Source organism: Heterodontus francisci, chromosome 6, assembly GCF_036365525.1.
Source record: "Heterodontus francisci isolate sHetFra1 chromosome 6, sHetFra1.hap1, whole genome shotgun sequence".
In the NCBI taxonomy this organism is placed as follows: Eukaryota; Metazoa; Chordata; class Chondrichthyes; order Heterodontiformes; family Heterodontidae; genus Heterodontus; species Heterodontus francisci.
The window spans coordinates 94,694,888-94,711,191 of NC_090376.1; the positions used below are offsets into that span (position 1 = coordinate 94,694,888).

At 44.3% G+C, this 16,304-nt stretch overlaps 1 protein-coding gene across 3 annotated transcripts in view; it reads left to right on the forward strand.

Moving 5' to 3' along the window:
* Positions 1–16,304, forward strand: part of cep126 (centrosomal protein 126) — a 133,327-nt gene that overhangs the window by 103,828 nt on the left and 13,195 nt on the right. For all 3 annotated transcript variants that reach the window (XM_068034069.1, XM_068034070.1, XM_068034072.1), the window contains one exon: positions 6,614–6,689. In XM_068034069.1, the coding sequence (XP_067890170.1) occupies positions 6,614–6,689 (76 nt within the window). The remainder of the gene's footprint in view (positions 1–6,613; positions 6,690–16,304) is intronic.

A 16,304-nucleotide genomic window follows, 5' to 3' on the forward strand; every position in this document is an offset into this window, starting at 1 on the left:
TCCGCCTTGCCGCTGCCTTCCCACAGCTACTCGCTCCCACCCTCGCTGCTGCTGCTGCCCCTCGGCCGCTCGCTCCCCACTTCCCCACACACCCGGCCACTCGCTCCAGGCCTCGCTGCTTCCCCTCTTCTTGGCCACTTGCTCCCGCATCGCCCCGTCACCCCTTGGCCGCATGCTCCCCACCTTGCGCTTTGGCGGCTCATTTGCCTCCCCATGCCGCTTCTTTGGGCGGTGCCACAGGGAGCGATCGGCCGAAGGGGGAGGCGACAAGGCTGGGAGTAAGACAGCCAAGGGGGGTGGAAGGGCGAGGGCAGGAGCGAGTGGCTGAGGGGGGAAGCGGCGACGCAGGAAGTGAGTGGCTGAGGGAAGGTAGCAACGAGGCAGAGAGGGCGGGAGCGAGTGGCTGAGGGAAGACAGCTGTGAGGCGGGACTGAGCAGGAAATTGAAAGCAGCGATTGAAGTGGGGATGGCAGGAGGGAGCAGGATACTGTTCGGGGGAATGCAGCTGATGATGGTGGCTATTGAGGGGTGATGATGTTTGTGCATGGTGACGTCAGCGCGTACATGCATGCATTCATACTGGCAAACTAACAAATGTTTACATGCACTGATAAAGTCTGTGATCGCTCTGCGCCTGCTCTGCATTGTCAGGAGTCACTTTGTTATTTTATATTGTCTCTCCACGTTCTTCCTACCAAAATGAATCACTTGACACTTCCCTACATTAAATTTCATCTGCCACCTATCCGCCCATTCCACCAACTTGTTTATGTCCTTTTGAATTTCTGTACTATTCTCCTCACAGTTCACAATGTTTCCAAGTTTTGTATCATCCACAAATTTTGAAATTGTGCCCTGTACACCAAGGTCTGGGTCATTAATATATATCAGGAACAGCAAGGGCCTAACACCGACCCTTGGGGAACTCCACTACAAACGTTCCTCCAGTCCATAAAACATACATTAACCACTACTGTCTGTTTCTTGTCATTCAGCCAATTTTGTATCCATGTTTCTACTGTCCCTTTTATTCCATGAGCTACAACTTTGCTCACAAGTCTATTGTGCAGCACTTTATCAAATGCTTTTTGGAAGACCTTGTACACCACATCAACAGCATTGCCCTGATCAACCTTCCCTGTTACCTCATCAAAAAACTCCAGCAAGTTGGTTAAACCTGATTTGCCCTTCATAAATCCATGCTGGCTTTCCGAATTAACCTCCATTTGTCCAAGTAACGGACGACCACATGTTTAGGAAGTGTCAGCTGGAGCAGCTCAAGCTCCAGTTTTCAGAGCTTGAACAGCAGCTGGTGTCACAGCAGTGCATCTGCAAGGTTGAGAGTTTCATGGATAACACATTTCTCGATGTGGTCACCCCACAGCTTAAGGGTATGCAAACAGATAGGGAATAGGTGACTGCCAGGCAGTCAGCGAGAACCAGGCAGGTAGTGTAGGAGTCCCCTGAGTGCATCTCACTCTCCAACCAGCATGCAGTTCTGCATAGTGGTGCGAGCAATGGTTCCTCTGGGGAGTGCAGCCAGAGCCAAGTCCATGGCTCAGCTGTGCAGGGTTGTAACAGGATTCTCTTATTAAAGGAACAGACAGGTATTTCTGCAGACATGAATCCAGATGGTATGTTGCCTCCCTGGTTCCAGGGTCAAGGATGTCACTGAGGGGCTGCTCAGCACTCTGAGTGGGGAGGATGAACAGCCTGTGGTCATGGTCCATATCAGTACCAATGACATAGGTAGAAAAGGGATGAGGTCCTGCAGGCAAATTTTAGGGAGCTGGGAATGAAACTAGCAAGCAGAAACTCAGAAATAGTAATCACCAATTACTCCCAGTGCCACCCACTAGTGAGTATAGAAATAGGAGGATAGAGCTGATGAATGCGTGACTGGGCAGATGGCACAGGAGGGAGGGCTTTAGATTTCTGGGACATTGGGACTAGTTCTAGGGGAGATTGGACCTGTACGGGCTGGGACCAATTGCCTTGCGGGGCGGTTTGCTAGTGTTATTGGGGAGGGTTTAAACTAGCTTGGCAGGGGAATGGGAACCAAGAGGTAACATTAGACAGGAAAAGTTGATAAGTCACCAGGACTGGATCAGATGCATCCAAGGATACTGAGGGAAATAAGGCTGGAAATTGTGGAGGCAAGGGCCATAAATTTCCAATCCTCTTTAGGTACAGGGTGGTGCCGGAGAACTGGAGAATTGCAAATGTTACACCCTTGTTCAAAAATGGGTGTAAAGTTAAACCCAGCAACTACAAGGCCAGTCAGTTTAACCCTGGTGGTGGGAAAGCTTTTAGAAAGAATAATGCACAGTGGCACAGTAGTTAGTACCGCAGCCTCACCGCTCCAGCGACCCGGGTTCAATTCTGGGTACTGCCTGTGTGGAGTTTGCAAGTTCTCCCTGTGTCTGCGTGGGTTTCCTCCGGGTGCTCCGGTTTCCTCCAACATGCCAAAGACTTGCAGGTTGATAGGTTAATTGGCCATTAAAAATTGCCCCTAGTATAGGTAGGTGGTAGGGAAACATAGAGACAGGTGGGGATATGGTAGGAATATGGGATTAGTGTAGGATTACTATAAATGGGTGGTTGATGGTCGGCACAGACTCGGTGGGCCAAAGGGCCTGTTTCAGTGCTGTATCTCTAAACTAAACTAAACTAAAACTAAATTCGGGACAAAATTAACAGTCACGTTGACAAATGTGGATTAATTAAGGAAAGTCAGCACAAATTTGTGAAAAATCATCTTTAACTAATTTGATTGAGTTTTTCGATGAAATAACAGAGGGTTGATAAGGGTAATGTGGTTCATATGATGTACATGAACTTCCAAAAGGCTTTTGATAAGGTGCCACATAATAGGCTTGTCAGCAAAGTTGAAGCCCATGGAATTAAAGGACAGTGGCAGGGTGAATACAATGTTTGCTGAGTAACAGGAAATAGAGAGTAGTGGTGAATGGTTCTTTTTCAGACTGGAGGAAAGTTTTTATTGGGGTTCCCCAGGGGTCTGTATTCGGGCCACTGCTTTTCCTGATTTACATTAATGATCTAGACTTGGGTGTGCAGGGCACCATCTCAAAATTTGCAGATGACACAAAGCTTGGAAGTATTGTGAACTGTGAGGAGGATAGCAATAGATTTCAAGAGGACATAGCCAGGCTGGTGGAATTGGGGACTCGTGGCAGATGAAATATAATGCAGAGAAGTGTGAAGTGATACATTTTGGTAGGAAGAACAAGGAAAAGCCAGATAAAATAGAGGATGCAATTCTAAAGTAGGTGCAGGAGCAGAGGGACCTGGGGGTATATGTGCACAATCGTTGAAGGTGGCAGGACAGATTGTGAAAGTGGTTAATAAGGCATATAGGATCCAGGGCTTTATAAATAGAGGCATAGAGTACAAAAGCAAGGAAGTTGTGGTGAACCTTTATAAAACATTCATTTGGCCTCAACTGGAGTATTGTGTCCAATTCTGGGCACTAACTTTAGGAAGGATGTGAAGGTGTTGGAGAGGGTGCAGAAAAGATTCATGAGAATGGTGCCTGAAATTAGATACTTCAGTTACATGGATAAATTGCCCAAGTTAGAGCCATTTTCTTTAGAGAAATTTGAGAGGAGATTTGATAGAGGTGTTCAAAATCATGAGGGGTTTGGACAGAGTAGATAGGGAGAAACTGTTCCCACTGGTGAAAGCTTTGAAAACCAGAAGACAATAATTTAAGGTGATTGGCAAAAGAACCAGAGGCAACATAAGGAGAAACTTTTTTATGCAGCGAGTGGTTAGGATCTGTAAAGCACTGCCTGAGAGTGTTGTTGAGGCAGATTTCGTCATAGCTTTCAAAAGGGTATTGGATAATTATCTGAAGAGAAAAAAATTGCAGGACTACAGAGAGAAAGCAGGGCAGTGGGACCAGCTGAACAACTCTTAAAGAGAGCCGGCACAGACACGATGGGCCGAATTCCCTTCCTCTGTGCTGTTACCATTGTATGACTGATTCTGTAAGTCCCCAGATGTTTGTGAGGAGGACTTTGCAGGGTCAACTGGGCAGAGTGTGCCTTTCTCATTTCCGGTGCCTCAGTTGATGCTGGGTGGTCCGACCAGTTTATTTTTCAACTTTTCTATGGCAGTTTTTTATATAACTGAGTGGCTTTCCAGGCCATTTCAGAGGTGAGTTAAGAGTCAACCACGCTGCTGTGGTTCTGGAGACACATGTAGACCAGACTGGGTAAGCATGGCAGATTTGCTCCCCTGAATCATAGAAATTTACTGTACAGAAGGAGGCCGTTTGGCCCATTGTGTCTGCGCTGGACGACAAGTAGGTTACGGCACTTCAAGTGCATATCCAAATACTTGTTAAATGTTATGTGATGCCACTTTCTCAGACAGTAAGTTCCAGATCCCCAATATCCTCTTGGTGAAAATGTTTTCCCTTGAATCCCTTCTTAACCTCCTACTTCTTACCCTGAAACTACACAGCCTGGTTATGGACCCCTTAACCAAAGGGAATAGGGCCTCCCTATCCACTTTATCTAGACCCCTCATAATTTTATACACTTCAGTTAGGTCTTCCCTCAGCCGATCCAATCTTTCCTCATAACTAGGTCTCCAGTCCAGGCAATGCCCTTGTAAATCTCCTCTGTACCCTCTTTCATGCAGTAACATCTTTAATGCAATCACACCAACGACGTTAGTGAATCAGATGGGTTTTTATGACAAATTAGTGGTTTCATGTTCATTATTAATGAGACGAGCATTTTATTCCAGATTTATTAATTAATTGAATTTAAGTTCCCCAGCTGTCGAGGTGGATTTTGAACTCATGTCTCCCGAGCATTCATCTGGGTCTTAGCTACCACTAAGCTAACATCTCCTAAAATTAGTGAATTTAATGCTGCCTTAACAGAATGCAGAAAAGCATCATCAAACAAATAAATTAATGAAAGTCGGCAATGATGGAAATAAATGAATTCAATACATTGGAGAGAAAGTTAACTAAAGATGTGCAGTTAATAAATTGAAAGGGCCCTAACATATCAGCAATATAAATGTAAATATCTGAGCTGCAGTCAACAAAATAAAAGATTGGGGCTTCCCTGGGAATATTTAATTACTTAAACATCAGCTCAGTTTTGGCAGAGGATTGAGGCTGATAGAACTTGATGTGGTCTACCCAGATCTGCCAGTGGATGACTAAGCCAATTGTGGACCAGATATGCTCAAGTTTGTGACCCTTGGTCTTAAATGAGCATACATAGATGGGAGCTGTGGATTAGAGATAGTAAAACTTTCATGGGAGTAGAGATGTCATAGGAAATGGCAATGTCAAGGGTGTGACCATAAATTAATGTGAAGGGAAATATATGAGGAGGATTACAGGATTGTGAATTCAGAGGACTAGGGGCGGCACAGTGACCGCGTGGGTTTTCGCCAGGTGCTCCAGTTTCCTCCCACAGCCAAAGACTTGCAGGTTGATAGGTAAAGTGGCAATTGTAAATTGCCCTTAGTGTAGGTAGATGGTAGGAGAATTGAGGGAAGGTGGGGATGTGGCAGGGAATATGGGATTAATGTAGGATTAGTATAAATGGGTGGTTGATGGTCAGCACAGACTCGATGGGCCGAAGGGCCTGTTTCAGTGCTGTATCTCTCTATGACTCGAAGAGAAGTTGTGATAGAAATTAAAATCAGGGAGGCTCAGGGAGGAAATGAGGGAGGATATCCTGGGGAGAAACTCAGGCTGGTTCTTGGAGGTCAGTAGATAATGAGGATGTTAAAGCAGAGGTGAGAGACTTGGAACAGAGTGAGGTCATGGAAGGCAGACAAAGTGCTAGAGGAGCATGGGGAGAAACTAAGGTGTAATCTGATGATGAGGCCTATACCACCACCACATCTCAAAGGCAATAGGTGATTTGCAATACAGAGGAACTCAATCAGGAACTGCCAGCCTGGGAGACATAAATAATCTATAAATATATAGATATATATCACATAGATATTTGTGGGACCCTAAGCCAAATGGATTCACAAAAGCCTTTGGACTGTTTGGTGGAATTTTTTGTTCTTTTTTAATCTACAGGCAAGGCACTAAATCCCCTTTTAAATTTCCTGCTGTATAAATGGTAATGTCTTCTGATGCCCTTTATAATCAGTAGCGCAGTGCACAACTATGTCAGAAATGTATTTAAAATGATCTCACATGCATCACATTAACCTCTATCAAACTCCCAAATAAAATAGTTTTTGTTTTGGACTTACGACTATGCTTTGCATTTATGTTCGCAAAACAGTGCAAATAAAATCTTGCCCATAATTTGTTGCAACAACTTACTTTGTTATTATTTTTCTTTTGATTTTTGGCTGTTATATGAATTGAAAATTTCATTGCATGTAATATAAAAAGGCGTATAATCTCAATAACATCGAAAGCAAATTGATTGTGGCTGTTCACACTTTTTGAATTCTGTGGTAACTCATCACCATTAACAGCTCTAAGGACTTAAGAAAGGGAATTTTATGGACCAAAATTGTATGGTAATTTGGTAAAGTTATTATTTTAGCTGCTACTATAACTTACAGATGTTGTGAATTAATTTTTGTTTTTCAGAACATCCAGATTAGTCCATTATCAAGTGCCTTTGATCCAGTCCAAGCAATAAATGGTGTTCAAGACATTGAAGAAGGTACAGTTTATACTTTATGAAAAATCCAGATGTTGGCTTATCAAGCGCAGACTGCTTTGTACATTTGCATTCTTTCACTGATACCACACACACTCTGAACGCTTACAAGTACAGAGATAATCATTTGTCATATAAATCTGGTACTGTCTGCACATTGGTTTATCAAACCAATCAAAAACTAGTTTTATTTTGTGGAAAAGAACTGATTGTCCCTTTTTCTGTCCAAACAATAAATCTAAAATGCTACGATTTTTGATAGATCAATGCAATATTAATTCAGTTCGGGTATTAAGGTTTTTTCTTCATTCTTTTAGGATTTTTATGCTTATTTTAGTTATTTTCTTGATCAGTGCTTTGATTTCTGACAGGTAGGTCATGTCTGACTACTTGAATTTTGAGTAGATCATGTACATGGTGGATAGAGGAGTGTCTGTGAATGCTGTCTGTATAGCCTTCAGAAGATATTTGGTAAGGTTATGCACAGAAAGTTATTATCAAAAATGAAAGTGCATGGAATTGCACTTGTGACAAGGGTTGATAATTGGTTGGGAAGTAGAAGACAAAGACTAGAGTTAAAAGGAAACATTAAATAAAAGCAGGAAATGCTAGAAATACTGAGCAAGTCGGGAAGCATCTGTGGCGAGAGAAACCATGTTAACATTTCAAGTCAATGACCTTCCATCAGAACTGGGAAAAAGAACTATAGATGTAATAGATTTTAAGCAAGTACAGAGGCAGGGAAAGGTGGAAGGGAAGGAAAGAACAAAAGGGAAGATATGTGAGAGGGTGGAAGGCAGGAGAGAATAATTGACCAAAGGGAAGATGGTGCAAGGTAAAATTGGGTAGTAATAGGACAAGTAAAGAAATAAAAAAAGGGTTCTAGAGGAGGTGTAAATGGGAATAGCAGAATCATTACTAACAGCTGCTGTCCAGTAAAATGGGAGCAGTGGTTATGATCTGAAATTGTTGAGCTCAATATTGAGTCTGTAATGTGCCTAATTGAAAGATGAGATGCTCTTCCCCACGCTTACGTTGAGCTTCATTGGAACAGTGTAGGAGGCCGAGCACAGAGAGATCAGAGTGGGACTGGAGCTCAAAATTATAATGGCAGGCGAGCAGAAGCTCAGAATCATGTATTGAGTGCTGCTTAACACAGAGTGTTAAGGGAGTTTGGTAATTGAGGGAGTTCGGTAAGGAGGGGAACATAAGTTAAGAAGAAAATAAATTTGAGTGCACAGAATGTAAAGTAGGAGTTTAGTGCATGAGGGAGGGGCTCCTTTCTTTCTTCTACCTTTTTCAGCCTCCAGTAGCTGCCTCTGTCTTCGGTACAGGGGAAGAAGTTGATTGATGAGTAACTGGTAAGTTATTTTACTTCTCATTGTAATAAAAAGTTTTTAAAGTTATGGTATGGCAGGTCAGCTTGGCCAAATGGAATGTACGTCCTGCAGTATGTTGGAAGTCATGGACACACCACGTATCCTAGACGAACACATCTACAGGAAGTGTCACCGGCTGCAGAAGCTTGAGCTCTGGGTTTCGGAACTCGAGCTGCGGCTGGAGTCACTGTTGTGCATCCACAAGGCAGAGGACTGCATGGATAGCACGTTTAGGGAGGTGGTTACACTGCAGGTTAGGAACATGCAGGCAGAGAGGGAATGGGTGACCGCCAGGCAGTCTGAGAGAACCAGGCAGGCAGTGCAGGAGTCCTATCTTGCTTGCTAATCGGTTTTCCGTTTTGGATACTGGTGAGAGCGATGGTTCCTCGGGGAAGTGCAGTCAGAGCTAAGTCCATGGCAGTATGGGTAGCTCATCTGCACAGGAAGGGAGCAAGAAAAGTGGAAGAGCAATAGTGATAGGGGATTCGACAGTCAGGGAATCAGACAGGTGTTTCTGCGGCCGTAAACGTGACTCCAGGATGGTGTGTTGCCTCCCTGGTGCCAGGGTCAAGGATGTCACGGAGCGGCGGCAGGACATCCTTCTTGGGGAGGGTGAACAGCCAGAGGTCGTGGTCCACATTGGTAGCAATGACATGGGTAGGAAGAGGGATGAGGTCCTGAAAGCAGATTTTAGGGAGTTAGGAAGGAAATTAAAAAGCAGGACCTCCAAAGCAGTAATCTCAAGATTACTCCCAGTGCCACATGCTAGTGGATTTAGGAATAGGAGAACTGATCAATTGAACACGTGGCTGGAGAATTGGTCAAGGAGGGAGGGCATCTGATTTCTGAGGCATTGGGACCGGTTCTGGGGCAGGACCTGTACAAGATGGACGGGCTACACCTTAACAGGACTGGAACTAATATCTTTGCAGGGAGACTTGCTAGTGCTGTTGGGGAGGTTTTAAATTAACTTGTCAGGGGGATGGGAACCTGAGGGATAGCTCAAATTGTAAGGAAGTAAAGCTGATTACAGGAGGTAGAAAAGTATCAAGTGACATTAGAAGGTAGGCAAAACAAAGGCGTGTATCAACTAGGCTTAGAATGCAGAATGTCAAGAAGACAATGTTAAGGACACTCTACCTGAATGCACGCAGCATTCGCAACAAGGTAGATGATTTAAAGGCTCAAATGGATGTAAATGGGTATGATCTAATTGTTGGAACAGAAACGTGGCTACAGAGTGACTGGGAACTGAATATTCAAAGATATTCGACATTTAGGAAGAACAGGCAAAAAGGAAAAGGAGGTGGTGTTGCGCTGATAATAAGGGATGGGATCATACATTAGTAAGGGAGGATCTCAGATCGGACAAACAAAATGTGGAATCTGTTTGGGTAGAGCTAAGAAACAGTAAGGGGCAGCAAACATTGGTAGGAGTTGTTTATAGGCCACCAAACAGTAGTGGTAGTGTGGGGCATGGTATTAATCAGGAAATTAGAGAAGCATGTGGCATAGGTAATACAGTAACCATGGGTGACTTCGATCTGCATATAGACTGGGTAAACATAATGAGCACTAATGCTGTGGCAGATGCGTTTCTGGAATGTGTTAAGGATGGTTTTCTAGAGCAGTATATTGAGGAACCAACTAGAGAACAGGCTATTTTAGATCTAGTATTGTGTAATGAGAAAGGGCTAATTAATAATCTTGTTGTAAAAGAACCTTTAGGGATGAGTAACCATAATATGATAGAATTTTACGTTATGTTTGAAAGTGAGGAAGTTCAATCTGAAGCCAGGGTGTTAAATTTGAACAAAGTTAAATTATGAAGGTCTGAGAGGCAAATTGGCTGAGTTGGATTGGGAAAATACATTAAAAGGTATGACAGTATATCAGCAATGGATAGTCTTTAAAGAAATATTACATAGTTTACAGCAACTATACATTCTAGAATTTACAGCAACTATACAAAAACCCCAAAAGTAAAGGCAGTCAACCATGGATAACAAAGGAAGCCAAGGATTGTATAAGATTAAAAGAAAAGGCCTATAAAGTTACCACAAATAGTAGTAAACCTGAGGATTGGGAAGATTTTAGAATACAGCAAAGGAGGACGAAGAAACTGATAAAGGGAGAATAAAATATGAATGTAAGCTAGCAATAAGTATAAAAACAGGTATGTAAAAAGGAAACGTTTGGCTAAGACAAATGTGGGTCCATTACAGGCAGAGCCAGGAGGATTTATAATGGGGAATAGAGAAATGACAGAGAAGCTAAATGATTACTTTGTGTTTGTCTTCACTGAGGAAGATACAAGAAATCTCCCAAAATTAGAGATACAAGGGATTACAGTAAATGAGGAATTGAAGGAAATTAGTTTAGTAAGAAGGTTGTATTGGAGAAATTAATGGGGTTGAAGGTTGATAAGTCCACAGGACCGGATATTCTACATCCAAGAGTGTTGAAAGAGGTAGCCATGGATGCATTGATGATCATCTTCCAAAATTCTATAGATTCTGGAGCGGTTCCTGCAGATTGGAAAGTCTCAAATGTCACCCCACTATTTAAGAAGGGAGGGAGAGAGAAAACAGGAAATTACAGACCTGTTAGCCTTACATCAGTTGTTGGGAAAATGTTAGAATCTATTCTAAAGGATGTGATAAATGGACACTTGGATAATAATGAACTGATTGGGCATAGTCAATTGGATTTATGAATGTGAAATCATGTTTGACGAACCTGCTGGAGTTTTTTGAGGATGTTGCTAACAGAATTGATAAAGGGGAGTCTCCGTGGATGTGGTATACTTGGATTTTCAGAAGGCTTTTGATAAAGTCCCCCACAGGAGGTTGGTTAGCAAAATTAATGCACATGGGATAGGCGGTAATATACTGGCATGGATTAAGGATTGGTTAACAGGCAGAAAGCAGAGAGTAGGAATAACCGAGTCATTCTCACGTTGGCAGGCTGTGACTATTGGGGTACCGCAGGGATCAGTGCTTGGGCCCCAGCTGTTCACAATATATATCAATGATTTGGATGAGAGAACAAAATGTCGTATTTCCAAGTTCGCAGATGACACAAAACTAGGTGGGAATGTGTGTTGTGAGGAAGATGCAAAGTGGCTTCAGGGGGATTTGGACAGACTTAGTGAGTGGGCAAGAACATGGCAGATGGAATATAATGTGGAAAAATGTGAGGTTATCCACTTTGGTAGGAGAAATAGATGTGCAGAGTATTTCTTAAATGGTAAGAGATTAGAAAGTGCAGATGTGCAAAGGAACCTGGATGTCTTTGTCAATAAGTCACTGAAAGCTAACATGCAGATGCCACAAGCAATTAGGAAGGCTAATGTTATGTTAGCCTTCATCGCAAGAGGATTTGAGTACAGGAGTAGTGAAGTCTTGCTTCAATTGTATAGAACCTTGGTTAGACCACACCTGCAGTTTTGGTCCCCTTACCTTTGGAAAGATATTATTGCCATAGAGGAAGTGCAACGAAGATTCACCAGACTTGTTCCCGGGATGGTGGGACTGTCCTATGAAGAGAGATTGGGGAAACTGGAGTTTCGAAGAATGAGAGGTGATCTCATTGAAACCTACAAAATACTTAAAGGGATTTACAGGGTAGATGCAGCTAAGATGTTTCCCCTGGTTGGGGAGTCTAAAACCTGGGGACACAATTTCAAAATAAGGGGGAAGCCACTGAGGACAGAGATGAGGAGAAATTTCTTTACTCAGAGGGTTGTGAATCTTTGAAATTCTCTACCCCAGAGGGCTGTGGAAGCTCAGTCATTCAGTATGTTTAATGCAGAGATTGACAGATTTCTAAATACAAATGACATAAGGGGATATGGGGATAGTATGGGAAAAAGGCATTGAAGTGGATGATCAGCTATGATCATATTGAATGGCGGGGCAGGCTCAATGGGCTGAATGGCCTACTCCTGCTCCTATGTTCCTATGCTTGTGGAATGAACAGAAGTGTTCCGCAAAGTGATCATCCAATCTGCTTTTCATCTCCCCAATGTAGGGGAGTCTGCATCGTGAACAGCGAATACAGTACACTAAAATGAAAGAACTACAAGCAGATACGGTTTCAACTAGAAGGAGTGCAGTGGTTAGCACAGCAACCTCATAGCTCCAGTGACCCGGGTTCAGTTCTGGGTACTGCCTGTGCGGTGTTTGCAAGTTCTCCCTATGACTGCATGGGTTTTAAGTTTAGGCAGGCATCGAGATCAGCGCAGGCTTGGAGGGCCGAATGGCCTGTTCCTGTGCTGTACTGTTCTTTGTTCTTTTAGTGTTTGGGATCCTGGATGGTGGAAAGGAAGGAGGTAAAAGGGCAGGTGTTGCATCTCCTGCACTTGCACAGGAAAATGCTGTGGGAAGTGTAGAAGGCATTGGGGGTGATTGAAGAGTGGACCAGAGTGTTAGGGCAAGAGTGGTCCTTTTGAATGCTGAAAGGGGAGGGGGAGGGGAGATATATTTTGTAGTGGCATCATGCTGGAAGCAGTAGAAGTGGCCATTGAATATGGAAGCTGGTGGGGTGCAAAGTGAAGAAAAGGAGAACACTATTGTGGTTCTGAAAGGGAGGAGAAGGGATTAGAGCAGAAGTGCGGGAAATCGAACAGGTCAAGGGGCCTGTCAATCACAGTGAAAGGGAATCCTTGGTTGAGGGAAAAGGAAGCCATATTGGAAGCACTGGTATGGAAAGTGGCATATCAAAACAGATGTGATGGTGATGGAGAAACAGGAAGAATGGAATAGTGTCCTTACAGTAAACGGGGTGTAAGGAAGTGCAGTCAAAGTAGTTGTGGGAGTCAGTGGGCTTATACGGGATATTGGTCGCTAGCCTATCCCCAGAAATGGAGATAGAGAGAGTCAGGGAAGGGAAGAGTCAGAAGTGGATCAATTTGATTTGCTCAGTCTATATGAGGATTAAAGTCCTCCATGATTATTACATTGCCTTTGTTACACATTCCAATTAGTTTTTGCTTAATGCTCTGTCCAACAGTATAACTACTGTCAGGGAGCCTATAAATTTCTCTCATGAGTGTTTTTTGACCCTTGCTGTTTCTTATCTCCATCTATATTGATTCTACTTACTGTTCTTCTGAACCAAAATCCTTTCTCACTGCTGACATAATGTTACTATCAGGACTACTCTTTCTCAATTCTGCATGTCTTTTTGAAATAGTGTGTACCCTGGAACATTTATTTGCCAACCTTTGTTACCTTGTAACCATGGTCCCAATTTATCCAGCCCTTGGAGATGGGCACGGGGGAGGGGAGGGGTGGGGGGGTAGACAAAATGGTGTGAGGTGATATTGGGTTGCATGTCTGACATTGTCCTGCCCTCCATGCCATTGTCTGCGGCGGCCACCATAGAGGATGGGAAGTCCACTTAAGGGCTACCTCCCACCTCCACTGCATTTAGCAAACGTCTGAGGGGCCGGCTGGCATTTAGCCCGCTTGGTGTGTCCCTTCTCTAGATGCAAACCATGGCTGCCACCAGCGACAATGGCCACCCCCATGGAAAGAACCCTGCCCACCACCCTCATCAACGACCCCTTCAGTGGGGCCTGCCTAACCATCCTCGGCAACCTCGACCCTTCTTACCTGGGTCCCAGGGCCTCTTCCAACTTTACTACACTGGGCCTCTGGCAGTATCAGCAGTGACCACTGCTCCCGGGCTCCCGGTGGTGCTGCTGCTCTATTGCCTAGACTTTTCTCTTTATATTTCTAAATCTCCCTTGACCTGACCCCTCTCCCCCTCTTTTAGTTTAAAGCCCCATCCACAGCCCTAATTATACGATTCACCAGGACATTGATCCCAGCCCAGTTTATGTGGAGCCCATTCCAACAGAACAGCTCCCTCTTTCCCCAATACTGGGGCCAGTGCCCCATAAATCAAAACCCCTTCTTCCCACACCACACTTTGAGCCACGCATTTAATTATCTAATCTGTATGACCCGATGCCAATTGGCACATGGCTCAAGTAATAATCCAGATATGATTGCCTTTGAGGTTCTGCATTTTTAGTTAGACTCTAACTCCTCAAACTCTCTCAGTAGAACATCATTGCCAGTTCTACCTAAGTCATTGGGTTCCTATGTGGGCCACAACAACTGGATCCTCCTCCTCCCACTTCAAATTTGTCTCTAACCCTGTCACCAAGCAGACAACACAAGCTTTGTAATTGCTAGTTGAAGCTGCAGAGACCAGCATCTATCCCCCTGACTATACTGACCCCTATCACTATGACATTCCTTTTCACCACCACCGCCACCCCCCCCCCACCCAACCTGAATAACCCCTGTAGCATCGTGCTGTGGCCAGTTTTCCCTTCCACCCTGAAATCCTTGCTCTCATCCACATAGGTAGCAAGTACCTCGTACCTGTTGGTCATAGTCAAGGGCTCCATCACTACATCCTGGATCCCCATACCTGCCTGACTCGCAGTCACACACACCTGTCCCTGACTATTAGCTAACTCTAAAGTTCTACTTAACCCAAATGGTGTGACTGCCTCCTGCAACAAAATGTTTAGGTAACTCTCCCCCTCCTGATGCCCGCAATATCTGCAGCTCAACAGCTCTGAGCTGCAGACCCTTACCACAGATATGGTTGTCCAGGATCACAATGCTCTGCACAAACTTCCACTTGTTGCAGTTATGTCACACTAGCTGCCATGCCATGTCTGTCTAACCTTATTTATTTATTTGATTAGTTAATTGGTTACTAATTTAGTAAAGTAAAGCAATAGCGAGTTACAGTCTCCTAGCTTAGTGAGAAAAGAAAAAAACCCACCGGCTACTGGAGCTAATACAAAAAGAATAAAAAGCAGCACCTCCTTCCCTCTCTGCACCAAATTCCCAACTTTAGCACTCTGTTTACAAAGCACTCTGTGCATAATCACTATGTGCTTCAGACATATTAGATTTCTCAACTGTCCTGCTTTGAGAGCCCACCAACTGTTCTTAATTGGACCAGATCCTGCACTCTGGCCACTAATTGGTCAATTTGGGGAAAATCACTGCTGGGTGATTGTTTCCCATACAGTACGGGCTTCTGACCCCCATTTTACCCTGATGTCCGGGTCCCAAGGCCCGCAGGGAAAATCCTGCCTAAAATGTATGCATAGCAGACAAATACGTAACAAATAAAGAACATAAGAAATAAGAAATACGTCCACTAATATTCAATATAAGCCCACCAACTCCCACAGCTACCTCGACTACAATTCTCCACACCCTGCCTCCTGTAAGGACTCCGTTCCATTCTCCCAGTTTCTCCGTCTCCGACGCTTCTGCTCTAATGATGCAACCTTCCACAACAGCGCTTCGGATATGTCTTCCTTTTTCCTCAACTGAGCATTTCCCCCCCCCCCCCCCCCCACTGTGGTTGACAGGCCTTCAACCGTGTCCGGCCCATTTCCCGCACTCTGCCCTCACCCCTTCCCCTCCCTCCCAGAACTGCGACAGGGTTCCCTTGTCCTCACTTTCCACCCCACCAGCCTTCACATCCAGAGGATTATCCTCCGCATTTCTGCCACCTCCAGCACGATGCCACCACCAAACGCATCTTCTCCTCCCCTCCCCTGTCAGCATTCCAAAGGAATCATTCCCTCTGCAACACCCTGGTCCACTCCTCTATTACCCCCACCACCTCGCCCCTTCCTATGGAAGCTTCCCATGCAATCACAGGAGGTGTAATACTTGCCCTTTTACCCCCTCTCTCCTCACTATCCAAGGCCCCAAATACTCCTTTCAGGTGAAGCAGCGATTTACTTGTACTTCTTTCAATTTAGTATACTGTATTCGCTGCTCACAATGCAGTCTCCCTACATGGGTGGTTGATGGTCGGCACAGACTCGTTGGGCCGAAGGGCCTGTTTCAGTGCTGTATCTCTAAACTAAACTAAAACTATTGGGGAGACCAAACGCAGATTGGGTGACCACTTTGCGGAACACTTCCGCTCAGTCTGAAAGCATGACCCCGAGCTTCCGGTTGCTTGCCATTTCAATATTCTCCCTGTTTTCATGCCAACATTTCTGTCCTTGGCCTGTTCCAGTGTTCAAATGAACATCAACGCAAGCTCGAGGAGCAGCACCTGATCTTTCGATTAGGCACTCTACAGCCTTGCAGACTGAACATTGAGTTCAATAACTTCAGAGCATGACTGGCCTTTTTTTTTAATACTTTATTTTTTAACCATGTGCCTGCTTTTCATGTGGTCA